Raw genomic sequence first — 16,193 nt, forward strand, 5'->3', positions numbered from 1 at the left:
TTGTTCTTTTCTTTTGGAACTATGGCTTGCTGAACCGGGGCTTTCTGATCCGTGGGACGTTCGTGCAGGGCGGGGGTGAGTTTCTGAGACCAACAGGATGTGGCTCTGAGAACCGTGGGATAAGCTGCTTCTGGCTCTCTTTCCCCCTCCTGCTTATGGTCATAGCACCATGGCCCGGCACCATCTCTCCTCACGTGGTCATCTCTCAGCAGAAGGAGACAAGGCCTCCTTTAGGGGGAGTAAAGGTCTGGGTGTTGGGACTGGTCCCTGGTCTTAGGTAAGAAGAACAGTATGGTGGACAACATGTATCAGTGGTTCCTTTCTTCACCCCTCACTTTGCCATGTGACTCTGCAGCTTCCCATCAAAAGGAAGAGTATATTTCCCACCTCCAATGCTGTGTTCAATCAAGAGACTTGTTTTGGCCAATGGGATATTAGTAATTCCACTGGACTAGCAATGGGATTACAATCCCAGTTTTGTTTTGTCTTTTGATTGCACTGTGTGGCATGTGGGATCTTAGTTCCCTGACGAGGGATTGAACCCATGTCCTCTGCAATGGAACCACAGAGTCTTAAACACTGGACCACCAGGCAGGTCCCTACAACCTGTTTTGGATTGCAGAATTCCTCTGCCTTTTTGAATTAAGAAAATGAGATGACATGAGTGAGGCAACTCAGAGAAAAAGTAGATTTTAACAAGTTATTTTAATGTCAGGCTCAAGGACAAAACCACCTGGAACCCCCTCCATCTCTACGGGGCTGTTCCCTGATCCCAACATACCAACTCAGCATCCGCAGAGAGCAGATCCCAATGCTACTTACTGTGGATTGGTCATGTTGAAAGATGCAACCAGGGCCATGGGTGTTCCTGGTGTCTAGTGGGGCTCAGCTGTCTTGAAGCCTGACGTCAGCATTTCCAAGCATGAGTTCTACAAAACATATGAATGTGGTACCCTGCAAACAAATAATTGAATAGTAGGAATTTGTTACACTCAGAAGCCAAACCAGAGTCCTCCTAAGCTCATCTAAAGATGGAAGCCCTTAGAACTTTCTCTGAGATAGACTTCCCTTCAAAGTAACAGTGAACAGATTCCGATCATTACTTACGGCAGATACTAACAGACAGGATTTCTCTCTTTTTTAGAGATGAAGAAATGGGCCCAGAGTGACAAAGTGACTTTTCTGCATCACACAGAGATGGCAGAGAGCCAGGTTGGACCACAGCTCTTTCTACTAAATAGCCAAGTAAAAACCAGGGTAACTCTATATACTTCAGCTTTAGGAATCTCAAAAATTAGGTTTGTCTAAAATAATCTCAAGAGCTTTCCCACATATTTCTTTCTCCCAAGATTTCCCTCTCCTCTGGTAGGCTGTTTCTCTACTCTTCTAGGCCTCCCTCTCTTCTTCCCAACTGGGTCTCTCCAGGAGAGAGGTCACACATCTTGAAGCCAGGCTGCCTGTGGTCATGAGGTATGAGATAGATGGGCCCCTGGGCTGGTCAGCTGGTATTTGTCAAGCAGAGTAAAACTGAAGCTTTGTTCTCACCCAGACACTCCAACGACAAAGCTAGTGGTGGAAGCTGAGCTCTGCTGAAGTAAAGAGATAAGAAGGCTACTCCTGAGGTCAAGGAAAACTCCCCTGTCTGCACATGTGCAGGGAGGCTCCTTGGGGGACAAAAGGGGAGGGGACACCACCCCATAATAAGTGTGAACAGCCCATAGGCCTCTGCAGTGGGATCCATCTTAGCAAAAAGTTGTGCACACATGTTGGAGAGGGTCCTAGGACCAGTCAGGTGTGAAAAGAGAAGATAAGTGGCCAAATATAAACAAAGACCCGAAGGACGGTCCTTTGTAACAGCGGTCCCCAACCTTCCTGGCGCCAGGGACCGGTTTCATGGAGGATGGTTTTTCCACGGGGTTGTGAGGGACATGGTTTGGGGATGATTCTCCTAAGGAGCACATGACCTAGATCCCTCGCGTGCACAGTTCACACTAGGGTTTGTGCTCCTGTGAGAATCTAACGCTACAGCTGACCTGACACGCAGAGCTCAGGTGGTAATGTGAGCAATGGGGAGTGACTGTCAACACAGAAGAAGCTCCCCATTTGCTCACCTGCCACTCACCTCCTGCCACGCAGCCCCATTTCTATCAGTTGGGGACCCCTGCTTGCTATGGGACTTAAACCACCTCTTACTGCAGCCCTCGTTCAAGATACCCATACTCCTCTCCTGATGTATATTTCTGCCTCAAATAAATAAACTTTATCTGTGTGTTCTCCCATACGTTGTGCTATGTCTCTAATAATAAACTTTGTGCTCATTTTTTCCACCCATAAAATATGGGAATAATAATAGAACTAACTAAATGAGTTAATGCATGTAAAACCCTTGGAATAGTGCCTGGCATCTACTGTTGGCTTTTATCAACAGAGCTATTGTTTTATAAATTTAAACTGCACAGTCTGTTGAATCTGAGCACATTCCAAAGCATTTGGATGTCTGAGTGTAAGATTGCCTCTTAAAATCTGGATTAGGTAAATAGAATATACTTTTCTACAAACAGGTACTATAGTACCACCTTGAAGTCTTCTGGGAAAGAGTAACAGAATGTACACAGTCAAGGAGACAGACCCAGGTTTGGGGCAGTTTTGCACTACTTGGAAGTTACTCAAAGGGCTGATCCTTTCATAAGTTACATTCCAATTGCAAACTGGTTTTCCTACAAGACATCAATCCAGGATGAATATCCTTTCCCAATCCTGAAGCTCTTCCCAGGTGGCGCAAGTGATAAAGAACGCACTTGCCAATGCAGGAGATGTGAGAGAGAGATGCGGTTCGATCCCTGGTTCAGGACTATCCCCTGGAGGAGGGCACGGCAACCCACTCCAGAATTCTTGCCTGGAGAATGCCACAGACAGAGGGGCCTGGCAGGCTACACTCCATGGGGTCGCAAAGAGTCGGACCTGACTGAATGACTTAGCCATGCAATCCTGAAACTCAGCTCTCAAGGAACAAAGGGACAGAATTGTCACATGGTGCCACAGGAAAAGGTGCTCCTGGAGTGAAAAATATGAGGATTGATGGTAAATTTGCAAAGCGGGGAAGTGCTTTCACGTTCTGTGTAACTAGGAAAAGTCAGAGCTCAAGGTAAAGGAAACTGAGGAAATCTTGGGAAATCTGAACTTTGAGCAACTGGAAATAAGAGAGATGGAGAGCTTCATAAAATCAGAAGAGCTTTGGGATTTCCCTGGTGGTCTGGTAGTTAAGACTCTGCAGTCTCAATGCAGGGGCCCCAGGTTCAATCTCTGGCCAGAGAACTAGATCCTGTGTGCCACAACGAAGAGTTCATATGCCGAGACAAAGACCCACTGCAGCCAAAGAAAAGGATAAATAAATAAAGCCATTAGAGCTTTAATACAGCGACCACTGTTTTCACACCAGGTGTTTTTGGGGGCAAAACAAAGCATGGGAGCAAGAGTCAGAGACAACAGCAAGGAGAATCTGGACAGATGTTTTGCAGCCACCCCTTCCTGGGGGTTTCACCTTACTTTATACCTTCATAAGGAGGGCCTGAACTTAAAAATGAGAACTCTCCTGTAGCATCTGTAGTATTAATTGCACAGTAAATATATCAAGTTCTCCATCCCATAGCACAGATTTAGTCAGGCTCAATCTTTTCAGTTCTTTCTACAAAGCCTCAAGCAAACCAACTCCTCCCAGTGGTAGAACTGGTCATGTGGACTGTCCATCCTCCACTGACAATGAAGTCAGGACGGAGGTGTCCACAAACAGGAGTCCAGGTGAGCAACCCTACCTTCTGGAATGGTGTTTTAATAAGCTGTATTTGCAGATGAGCCCTTTACATGCTATTCAAGATATTAACTCTCTGGAGAATATACTAGGAAGATCTTTGCTTCCATGGACCTTCCAGTACAGTTGTATTTCCTATAAATATTAGTCTATAAGCTTTAATAAGATCCACCTTCAGTTTTTTTTCTTTTTCACTTTCATAAGCAGTATCATGACTTCCATTCAGAGACACAGAATGTCTTTTTTTTTTCTTTTGTGACATAACAGCCATTGATGGGTTCCTAGATCCCATTAATTCATTAGGGCTTGCAAAAAGATCATATGATTTCATCTTTCTGTCTTCATTTCTCAGCTACTATGAAGACACACTCCCCCTCATCAACTATTAGATTAGCTTAAGGTACAGTTCATATAGAAAAGGAAGGATACATGCTTAACTTTCCCTCCTTTATTTATTAGTTTTCAAAATAATCTTCCAAAGTCGATCAGTGAGGTGTTTTGTGGTGGTTGTTTATTTTTCACAGTGTTACGGATTTAAACATTCACTCAAGAGGGGTTGAGAGGGGAGCAAGCTCCTTGGAAACGGGGACTGCAGGTTCCTGGAAGGAGATGTGGGGATGGGAAGAAATGATTGGCATCTCCAGGACAGGCAAAGATGAGGCAGGATAGAGGGTTAAAATCCTATTTGGATGGACAGTGAGTAGGCTGCTTCAGCGATTTAGAACCTTAACAAGTGACACAGTTCAAGATCCCTTAAGATGATGCTTTTTAAAAATAATATTTTCCAAATGAAATAACACCCAAAGCACAAGCCTAGCACGAAGCAGGTGTAGTCTAGCACTCTATAAATGAACATCTGCAGTGCAAACCTGCTGTCTCATAACCTGGGAAAGCAGAAGAGGAAACCTGTTTTGGATTTATTTGGTCTGGCAGCAGTGGGGAGGAAGGCTGTTTTTTAAACTTTAGGAAATTCCAGTCCATTCCACTTGTTGCTCATGAGTCTGTCTATGTAGTTTACCAAAACCATATTGGCTTGTTCCAGCCAAACCTGCCAAGTTCAAGTTGGCATCCCAGGAATCTTAGAGCTGAAAAAGGCTTCTAAAAACAAGTAATCAGTTCCCTTACCTAGCAGGTGAGAAAATCCGTAATTTGGCTCACCTGTCCCCAGGGGCGACTAAGTCTACTCCTCATCTCTTACTCTAGTGACAGCCCCGTGGCATACATGATCTGCTTTCATCTGCGTTCCATTGGTTGCCAAAGCTGCTTTTACTGCAAATCACCTGGGGGCCTTTTGGGACATATAAATTCACAGGCTACACTGCAGAAATGCTGAATCAGAACTGTGCAGGTGGAGTTTGAGAATCTTCTTCAAGTTCCCCAGCTGTTTCTGACATGAGGCCACTCCACTTGACCCTCAGTATCAGTGCTTCTTAAACTTTCCATTGCACCAGAATTACCATGAAGGTTTATGTAAATACAAATTGATAGCCCTACCCACAAAGTTTCTAATTTAGTATGTCTGGGGTGGGAACTTGAGAATTTATATTTTGAAAAAACTCCAGAGAATAATGATTTGCTGATCCACAGATCACACTCTGATCTTCTGTACCAGAAAGACTGCTTGAGGTAATTTATAGAAGGGATTTTTATCCCTGTGTATTTTGCACACAAAGCTAGTATGGTGAAATAGTCAGCAAAACCTATCCTGGCCAGGCTGAAGATGACACGCTACATTAGTTAGGAATAATTTTATTTGCAAGTAACAAAATATCTGACTAACAGTGACTTAGGCAGTAAAGCCTTTTAATTACCTTACATAGCAAGAGGCCTGGAGGCAGAGGCTCAAAGATATCACCAAGGACTCAAGCCCTTTGTATCTTGGCATTCCCTCATTCCTCTTGTGATGCATTATTCATATTTGTTGCCTTGTGGTAGCAGAATGGCTGCTGCAGCTCCAGCTTGCACATCCTCACACTAGCTCCTACCAAAAAGAAACAATCAAAGGCTTTCTCCTCATGAAGTTTGGTCTTTTATTTAGCTGGTATTATCTTTCCAAGGCCTCTAGTCAACATCTAATGTCTCTTGGGCATAGCTAGGTCATATGGCTGCAAAAGAACCAAGGACAATACACAGCTGGCCAAGGGAGTAAGGGGTGATATGAGATCCTAGACCAGTCGTGATTCATCCTTTAGGAGCTGGGCATATTGTTACCATAAACAAACCTCAGTTCTCTTAGCAAGCAAGAAGCACGAAAGAGCTGTCTGGTGTATAACCACTTGTCTGCCAGACCAGGTCTGGACACTTCTGAGATGGTTCTGAGGCTCTGCTGAAGGAAGTTTCCTGGGTCTCCAAAGTGTTGGTAACATGTTGGCAGGAGAGATAAAAGATGTGCTCTTACCAAACCTCGGGGCTCTTTTATTTAGAAAGCATATGTGTGGGGTTCAGTTTTGACATCCTCAAGCATGCTGCAAAATCTACTCCTAGGGAGAAGCCGCTGAGCACAGGCACCTTTCACAGATATGATGTTCCACACCCCCAGAAGGAGGCTGTTTCTTGCTCTAAAAGACAAAGGTTTGCGTACAGCAACACAAGGTCAACCTTGTTGTTACCTTGACCCATTTGTACCTTGCTCTGTTAACAAGGAGTGAAAATGAAGAAAATCAATCATGTCTGCGAGCATTCTCTCACTCTGATGTCCACTCCACCGTGCAGTCCTTAGCAGTTAAACAAGCGGGCAGGGAGCCCACAGTGGCTCTCTTTTCTAGATGTGGCCCAGTCTTCTGTGGACCCCTCTTACTTTCTACCTTTTGCTCTTCTCCACTTACCAAATAATGCACCCACTCAACTACTACCAGTATCATGAAGCAGGGGACACACAAAACAAGATCACACTAAACTAGATCTGAAATTACTCTCATGTTCCGAGAAGAAAATCAAGAGGACCATCATTCTAATCCTTCCCTTGCTCCCCCCCCCAAATTTCTTTTTTCTAATGAGCACTTCCCTAAGTTGTCCCTAATGGAACAAAGGATCCAGTGGTTCCTTGCCCCTGGCTAGTCTGGGCAGAAAAAGACGTCCTATAGCAGGGATTCCTCACCCGCTGCCTGAGATCATTTTCCCTCCAGAATTCTGTGGAGCTCCTGGGGAACTCAAGTATCTGTGATTTAGAGAAGTGACAACAATGAGCGAGGGCTGCAGTGGCTGACCCCTATCATCCCCCCTCCCCGTTCCAGTCAAGCAAATCTTAAGAGTAAGACTTTGCAAGTCTCTGAAGAAATCTTTGGCTGTACATTGTGTTAACTAAAAGATTTAAGAACTTGGATATGATTAACTTTGCTATTGAATTCTACATGGCACCAGACAAATGACTATTCTTTGATAAATGGGGGGGAAATCCTCTTTCTTCAATACTTTTGTAGTACTTTTTTGTATATCTGTGGTAGGATGCAAAAATGACCCCATTCTCACTCTCCCTATATTAATGCCCCTTTTGTTGTTCTTACAGACAGAATGTGTCCCTCAAAACTCATATGTTGGTGGTATTGGGAGGTAATGCCTTTGGAAAGTAATTAAGTCACGGGGAAGGAATCCTCACAAACGGGATTAGCACCCTAATAAGAAGAAACACAAGAATGATGACTTCTTAGCCATGTGAGAATACAACCCGAACACCGCCCACTGCAAACCAGGAGGGGAGTCTTCACCAGACACCAGGTCTGCCAGCACCTTGACCCTGGACTTGCCAGGTTCCAGAACTGTAAGAAGGCCCCCAGCCTATGGCATTCTGCAACAGCAGCCCAGATGGACAAGGACAGTCACATAGCTTATTACCCTCTCACCTGTCGCTGGGGCTGGCCACGTGACCTGCTTCGTCAACATAGATTGGAAACTGTGATGATTAGTTTTATATGTCAACTGGACACACACGGGGCTATCTGGTTAAACAGTGTGTCTCGGTGTGTCTAAAAGGATATTTTTGGATGAGATTAAAATCTGAATTGGTAGACTGAGTAAAGGAGGCTGCCCTCGCCAGTGTGGGTGGGCTTCATTCAATTTGTAGATGGCCTGAAGAGAATAAAAAGCTAGTAAGAAAGAATTCTCTCTCTCTGACTTGCTGACTGTGAGTTGGGGCATCAGTCTTCTGTTTTCAGACTCAGGCTCAAAATTATCCTATTGGCTTTACTGGGTCTGGACTTCTCAGCTTCCGTAATCCCATGAGCCAGTTCCTTATAATAAATCTCTTTATTCACATTCACACACACACACACAGAAACACACTCATGCACACATATATATCCTGTTGCTTCTGCTTCTCTGTAAAACCCTGATGACCGCCTCAGCAAACAAGAAAGCACTCCTGTGACTGGGCTTGCCTTCTCGCTCACACGTTTCCATGACAGCCAGCACGCCCATCACCCCAGCCAAGGACGGCCAATAGCCGCCTGCACCTGCCCACCCCAGACACATGAGTTCAGTCAAGTCTAGAAGAGTCACACAGCTGTGCCCAGCCTAAACTGCAGAGCCACAGACCCATGACCTACATAAAAACTTTGTTTTTTCAAAATCATTCTTTAGCCATTTATTAGTACCTGGTGTCCTCTAGAAGTATACCAAAGACTGGGGTTATCACGATAAAAGAGACACTCAGAAAACTCGTGGGCTACTGATAAGACAGATGCGCAGATAGAAATTAAAATTCAGAGAGGTGAGAAGAACAAAACATTACAAAGGAGTGTTTTGAAAGCTGTAAACTTCCTTATAAATATCACTCACATGGCAGGTACAGTCTTCTTCCTTCAGCCATCTGTTAGGAAAGGTTTGTTTCTCTAAGCCCACCAAGTTTTGGGAATGGTTGTTATGTGGTATTACTATGGTAACAGATCACTGATACATTATAGATAAATGTCCACTGTAACACATAAAATAATACAAAGACACATATGTATATATTTTTAAATGAAGCACAATTTTATTTAAATTTTCTGAAATTTATACTAAACATGTTTCAAAAATGCTTCACCATGATACAAAGGTTTTATTATTTCACCTTTCTTTTATAGTTGTTTCTTTTTATGTACAGTTCTTCAATAGAAGCCCGAGTCCTGAGTTGCCCAGTTAGGAGCCTCTGACCTGCTATTCTGATTTTCTTCTCACTATTCATGGCCAATATCTGGCTTCTAAATGAACGGCTTTTGGTCTTTTAATCACTTGCTGATAAGGTGAGCCTGCACATCACATGTAACCACATGACCTAATTTAGAATCAATCTTGGCATCTAGTCTTGTGTTTCTAATCAAATTTACAATCCACCTTAAGGGACTGGCCAGATGTAGCAAAGACGTATATTTTCATATACATCTTTGTATATATGTATATTAAAGATAACCTCTCTCCAGCCTCCATTGTAACCCTCCATGTCTCCCCTGAGGTCCTATGTTAACACCCAGGTGTAGAAATCCTGGCCCAGAATTATGTAAGCATGTACTCACAGATATAAGCTAATTTGGGGGGGTTTGTGTTTAACAAAATAAAACCAACTCTGTAATTTACTTTTATCACTTAGCAATATAGAATGGAAATCCTTTGTCAATAAAGATCTATATTTTTCTAATTTCTTAATTCATATACATATGTATACACACACATACACATGTATAATACATAACTATATAAATTGCTTATCATAAAATTCATGTCTTTAGTGGCATGTGTATTCTTTTTTGCCCACTTCCCCCTCATTTGCGCACTTCACCTGCCTCGCTGTTGCTCTCCCTTAATATACATACAGAAGATGTATGTATTCGATCCCTGGGTCGGGAAGACCCCCAGGAGGAGAGCATAACAACCCACTCCATTATTCTTGGCTAGAGAATCTCATGGACAGAGGAGCCTGGCAGCCTATATAGTCCATAGGGTGACAAAGAGCTGGACACGACTGAAGCGACTTCGCACACACGCACATCCCTACTGACAGGCAGTTTCAGAGTTTTTGCGCCCTGTGAAAAATACTACAATAAGGATCTTGCATACATTTCATTATGGTATTTTTATTTGTATGGGATAGATTCCCAGAAGTGAGATGACTGGGCTAAAGACTATATATCTTATATTTTAATAGTTAAAACAAGATTGCTTTGAAAGTTCCCTTTTAAGGGAACGTCTTAATTATTTGCAAGCCGTTGAAGGTGTCTGTGGACCAGATAAGTCCAAATACTTGCTTAATTATACCCTTGCCCCCATGGAGCACTGGAGTGAAAATAGAGGACAAGGGCGAAACCAAAAATAGCAATAAATATGCTTGCACCACAAGGAAAGACTTAGTTGACTTAGGAACTACCCTGTGACAGTATTTCTATGAGTTGTTTCAGAACAGTTAATGCCCTGAGGATTCTGTTTTCCTCCTTGTGCCATAAACCCTAACCCTCCAAACTAAACCAGCCACATAACCAGTTCCTGGGTTCCTGCCCAATCCCAGGAGTTATGAGTTGTGATCTATCCAAGGAGATCTGAATTCCCTGGGAATGAGGATGGGAGAGCACCACAGTGGAGGGGGGATTGCAGGAAATTCTGGCGTCACCTTCTAATAGTTTCCAGTCATATTTTAGGCACTAACTTATATATTGATATACTGGAGTGGGTTGCCATTCCCCTCTCCAGGGAATCTTCCTGACCCAGGGTTTAAACCTGGGTCTTCTGCACTGCCGGCAGATTCCTTACCATCTGAGCCACCAGGGAAGCCTCACACATTGGTATTTTTGTCTGTTGAGGTGCTCAGTTATGTCCGACTCTTTGTGACCCCAAGGACTGCAGCATGCGAGGCGTCCTTGTCCATCACCAACTCCGGAGCTTGCTCAAACTCATGGCCATCGAGTCGGCGATGCTATTCAACCATCTCATCCTCTGTCATCCCCTTCTCCTCCTGCCTTCAATCTTTCCCAGCATCAGGTTCTTTTCTAATGAGTCAGTTCTTAGTATATACTTACTTGTTAAAAAGAGAGCGACTTTGCTAATGATTTTTATCTGGTTGACCAGGAACTATATCTAAGTTAAGCCTGCTATGTTTCCACCCACGCTCTCTGCCAGCTTAGAAGTGTAAATGACATGGACCTACTCAGGGGTACCTGCAGGGGCAGGTCCAAACACGGAAGAGACTAGGACCAACCCCAACCTGGAGGGGCTTTATCCGAACTGGCTGTTCAAGGGGATGCAGGGAGCCATCAGGAATTGAAGGGTGACCTTTGTCCCACTTCTAATAGGACAGGATGTCCTTCCAGTTCAGTGGAGAGAATCCGGTCATGACCTCACTCTGAGTGAAGTCAAGGGAGTTTGGCTCCTGGGGCAGTGATTTCCAGAAACCAAATAAAAGTCACAGATGCAAAGTGGATCCACATTATCAGTAAGCAAAGACATGTAAATTCAAACCATTTTTTCTCCTAATGGACTAGGAATGATTTATAATACTTAGTACTGATGAGTGTATGAGAAAACGGCCATTCACGCACATCACTGAGATATATATGTGTGTGTAGTTGCTCAGTTGTGTCTAACTCTTTGTGACCCCACAGACTGTAGCCCACCAGGCTCCTCTGTCCCCTCTGTCCCTGGAATTCTCCAGGCAAGAATACTGGAGTGGGTTGCCATTTCCTTCTCCAGGGCATCTTCCCAACCCTGAGATTGAACGTAGGTCTCCCACATTACAGGCAGATTCTTTACGGTCTGAGCCATTGTTGATAGAGGTGAAAATTGTTGGAAATTTGCTGAAGGGTGATTTGACAATATATTTATCAAAATTATTTTAATGTGCACTCTTTGACCCCGCAATTCAACTGTTAGAAGATATGTTTTAGGGGAATAACAGATGCATAGACACATATAGAAGTTTCTTGAATTTATATAATATCACCACACCTCGCACATAGTAAGTGCTCCACAAATATGTGTTGATAAGAAATCAATAAAATAATAAATTGAAAGCAATGCAAATGTCTATCAATAGGAGACTAGGTAAATGAATTAAGGAACTTCTGTATTATGGGATTGTCCTACAGCTATTGAAAAGGATGAAGTTAAATGGAAACTGGGAAGGACTTACTGCAAAGGAATATGAGGGAACTTCTGGCAATACTCTAAATCTTTATTGTGGTGATGGTTCCAAGTGTGCTTTTAAAATGGGTGCTTTTTATTGTTTGTAAACAGTTCTTTCAACAATATGGCTGATTTTTTTTTAATGGATGAAGGTGTACTATTTTCAATAACATGGAAAGTTGCCTACAATGTAACAATAAAAAAGGTTACCAAATGATAAATAGATGATGATCCCAATTACATAATATATAGAGAAAATACGTATATGACAAAGTGTGGAATGGGACTTTTCCTGTGGTCCCAGAATTTGGCAGCTGCCCTAAAGTCAAAGATAAAGATAGTAAATGCTCACATTTTCTAAAGAGAGATGTCAGACTATCTATTTGGAATATACTAACAGAAGGCAATGGCACCCCACTCCAGTACTCTTGCCTAGAAAATCCCATGGATGGAGGACCCTGGTGGGCTGCAGTCCGAGGGGTCGCCAAGAGTTGGACATGACTGAGCGACTTCACTTTCACTTTTCACTTTCACGCATTGGAGAAGGAAATGGCAACCCACTCCAGTGTTCTTGCCTGGAGAATCCCAGGGATGGGGAGCCTTGGTGGGCTGCCATCTATGGGGTCGCACAGAGTCGGACACGACTGAAGCGACTTAGCAGCAGCAGCAGCAGCAGCAATAGATGGTCAAGCTGGTCTAGTAGCTACTACTCCTGATGGCCTGTGAGAGAGAAGGCTAGAGAAACCCATGCCAGATGCCTAGGCTGACTGGGACATGGGAGATGGCCAGGCGAGGACAGAGAACATTGGTGGGAACAACCTGCCCTTAACCACCAAGCTAAGCAGGGGTATGGCATCAGTCAAGGATATTAGTGAAAATTAAACTCAATAGTTTAAGAGAGTATACATTTTTAAAGGATGCTGAATTCCAGGTGGGTTAGAGCGCCAGGTATCAAACATTTATGGTTAGGAACACGGACTGGACCCTGGTGCCGCTCCAGTACAAGCATTGCTGATGCCACCACACCACACCAACATCCTCTCCTCCCCAGCTTCCAAGGTCCCAGCTCCCCCTGATTAAAAATCGGCAGAGACACATCACACAGCTGTATCCTGGCTGCAAGGAAGGCTGCCACCTTGCATGGGGGTGGACTCAATATAGGAATTTCCCCAACTCTAGAAAGGCCTCTGGAGGGATGTGAGATGATCACAAATATGGCAATAGTTAGGGACTACAGTCTAGTTTATGGACTCCAGTGGACACCTTGCTAGGACTCTACCCAAGAGGACCAGAGGGGTGCCAGGGACATACGTCCAAAGCGGGAACTGAAGGTAGCCCTCTGAAGTTAGGCAAGAATCCAGTGGAATAGTGCGTGCAGCTCCCCTACTGCATCCAGACGGGCTGGAGTGGCAGAACACAGAAGGTGGATTTCTAAGGAACTTGCAAAAGCATCCTTGGGTCAGGCTGGGTGAGTACAGGGAACTGGGGTGGGAAGGAGCAGAAAGGCTGGCCTATAGGTCAGGTTGTGTAGCCTGGACAGAAGTTTTCATTTACATGGAAGATTTTAACACCTGAAAATAAGCCTGTCCTAAATCCTGAAGGGCTTCCCTGGTGGCTTAGACAGTAAAGAATCCGCTGCAGTGCAGAAGACCCGGGTTTGATCCTTGGGTTGGGAAGATCCCCTGGAGAAGGGAACGGCTTCCCCCTCCAGCATTCTTGCCTGGAGAATTCCATGGACAGAGGAGCCTGGTGGGTTACAGTCTATGGGGCCGCAAAGAGTCGGACGTAACTAACACTGTTTTAAATCCTGAAAGTGACTAGAAAAGCTAAGGCATCTTGCCACATTCATGTCAAGTGATGGGAAGAGAGAGAGACAGCAGAATATGTTGTTGAAAAAAGTCATCGCTTGATGGTTCCTATCAACCTCCATTCATCTAAAAGGTCCGATGGCTGCATCCAAAGTTATTAACAGGTAGGGAGGTGGGGGAAGAAGTGGTATTCTCGAGGAGAGGTTTCATTTCACTGCTTTTTGTTCCTGAGCATCTTTTGTTTAAAAAAAAAAAAAAGACAAGGATAATCCAGATATGATGAACTTTGAAAACACTATGTTGGATAAAAGAAGCCAGACACAAAAGGCCACATACTGTATGATTCCATTTACATGAAATTTCTCAAATAGATAAATCTCTAGAGATAGGAAGCAAATCAATGGTTCCTGGGGGCTGGGGAGAGACAGGAATGGGGAATGACTGCTTAGTGGTTGCAGGGTTTCCTTTTGGGATTATGAAATGTTCTGCAACTAAATAATATTAATCGTTGCACAATGATACAAATATACTGTCAGGGACGGTACATTTCATGTTATGTGTATGTTAACCACAATTTTAAAAACTAGGAAAGCAAAACCAAAAGTCAACCAAAACAACAACAAAAATCTAGAAATACTGCTTGACAAGAAAAGATGTTCATTACAAGGTAATTAGAAAAAGTAGGCTTTAAAGTATGTTCATATCTGGAAGAAAAAAAAAAAAGCCCATATAGTGTGATGTATGTATAAAGCAATCTGAAAGGACAGATCCACAATGTTAAAAGAAGTTATCTCTGGGTGGTGGGACTACAAGGAACTGTTTACTTTATATGTTTCTATACTGTCTCATTTTCATTAATAATGAACTAAATCTACTTTTACACTAAAAAATGTACCTAAGGTTAAAAATTGGTAAGCATGCATGAGAGATACAGGAAAAGGGCTGTGGGAATCCCGAGGCAGACTAGACAGCTTTCAACTGCCTGGGTTCCCGAATCTTCCTCAGAGCAGTCTCCTGACAAGGACCCTTACCTCCAGGCTTCTCTTCTCTGACACATCTTACATGCAGCCACCACATAACTCTTCTGCTGAAGCTGGGGTTTGCTCAGTCACCACTACTTACCAACGTGGTGTTTTTCAGTTGCTCAGTCATGTCCGACACCTTGTGACCCTATGGACTGCAGCATGCCAGGCTTCCCTCGCCTTCACTATTTACCGAAGTTTGCTCAAATTCACGTCCATTGAGTTGGTGGTGTTACCATCTCATTCTTTGCTACTGTTTTCTCCTTTAATCTTCAGTCTTTCCCCGCATCAGGGTCTTTCCCAATGAATTGGCTCTTCGCATCAGATGGCCAAAGTATTGGAACTTCAGCATCAGTTCTTCCAGTGAATATTCAGAGTTTATTTCCTTTAGGATTGACTGGTTTGATCTCCTTGAAGTCCAAGGGACTCTCAAGAGTCTTCTCCAGTGAAATTTGAAAGGATCAATTCTTTGGTGCTCAGCCTTCTTTATGGTCCAACTCTCACATCCGTATATGACGACTGGAAAAACCACAGCTTTGACTGGCTTTGACTAAACAGACCTTTGTCGACAAAGTGATGTCTTGGCTTTTTAATATGCTGTCTAGGTTTGTCATAGCTTTTCTTCCAAGGAGCAGGCATATTTTAATTTCATGGTTTACTGCTTACTGAACATGGTCTCAATTCCTTGGCCTGTGATTCAGAACCCTCCACCACCTGACCTCAATGTTTTAAGCCATTCCTCATCCTCTTTCTGTGCTGTGTTCCAGCCACCTTGTCCAGACACCACTGTTCCCAGTGCTCAGACACAGGCACACAATTATCCACCCTCTGCCTCTGCTTATGGAACTCTCCCGGCAGGACCACGGACAGGTCTGTGGGGGATCAGTATTTAGTTCAGTATTAATGAAAATGAGACAGTATAGAAATATATAAAGTTCCTTGTAGTCCCAACCACCCAGGTCCACAGGTCCCAACCACAATCCCTCTCTCATCCAACCTTCTATAACCCAGTGTCACTGCTTGCCCCTGAACGCAGTGTCAGGGAACTGTCTCTTTTCTGTCTTCTGTACACTTTAACTGTACATCACTCAGGGCATGTACCACTTTTGCACTTTGTCTTATAGAGGTTTAGGCTCCTGTACCATCTATTATAGACTATAAGCTCCTTAAGGCCAGGGTTCATATTAGCAAACTGAAAGGAAAAAACCTCAAAGCACTTGAAAAAATATTTCATGTTGCTAATTATTAGAGAAATGCAAATCAAAACCGCAACGAGGCATTACTTCACACCGGGCGGAATGGCCATCATTGAAATGGGGGAGGGTGTAGAGAAAAGGGAACCCTCCTACACTGTTCCTGGGAATGTAAATTGGTGCTGCCACTATGGAGAATAGTATGGAGGTTCCTCAGAAAACTAACAATGTAACTACCATATAATCCAGCAATCCCACTCCTGGGCATGTATCTGGA

The 16,193-nt window shown here is 43.7% G+C and overlaps 1 protein-coding gene across 7 annotated transcripts in view; it reads right to left on the reverse strand.

Annotated features, from left to right (window-relative positions):
• Window positions 1–16,193, reverse strand: part of TMEM266 (transmembrane protein 266) — a 124,086-nt gene that overhangs the window by 67,317 nt on the left and 40,576 nt on the right. For 5 of the 7 annotated variants that reach the window (XM_086363989.1, XM_086363987.1, XM_086363992.1 and 2 more), the window contains exon 2: window positions 823–954. In XM_086363989.1, coding sequence (XP_086220115.1) covers window positions 823–860 — 38 coding nt within the window. In that variant the 5' untranslated portion in view covers window positions 861–954. Of the gene's footprint in view, window positions 1–822; window positions 955–5,619; window positions 5,790–16,193 lie in introns of all 7 variants that reach the window. The other 2 variants (XM_086363990.1, XM_086363988.1) reach the window with 1 other exon arrangement.

The sequence above is a fragment of the Bos grunniens genome, chromosome 21 (genome assembly GCF_055505025.1).
Source record: "Bos grunniens cultivar Pamir isolate PY7600 chromosome 21, Bosgru_T2T1.0, whole genome shotgun sequence".
NCBI lineage: Eukaryota > Metazoa > Chordata > Mammalia > Artiodactyla > Bovidae > Bos > Bos grunniens.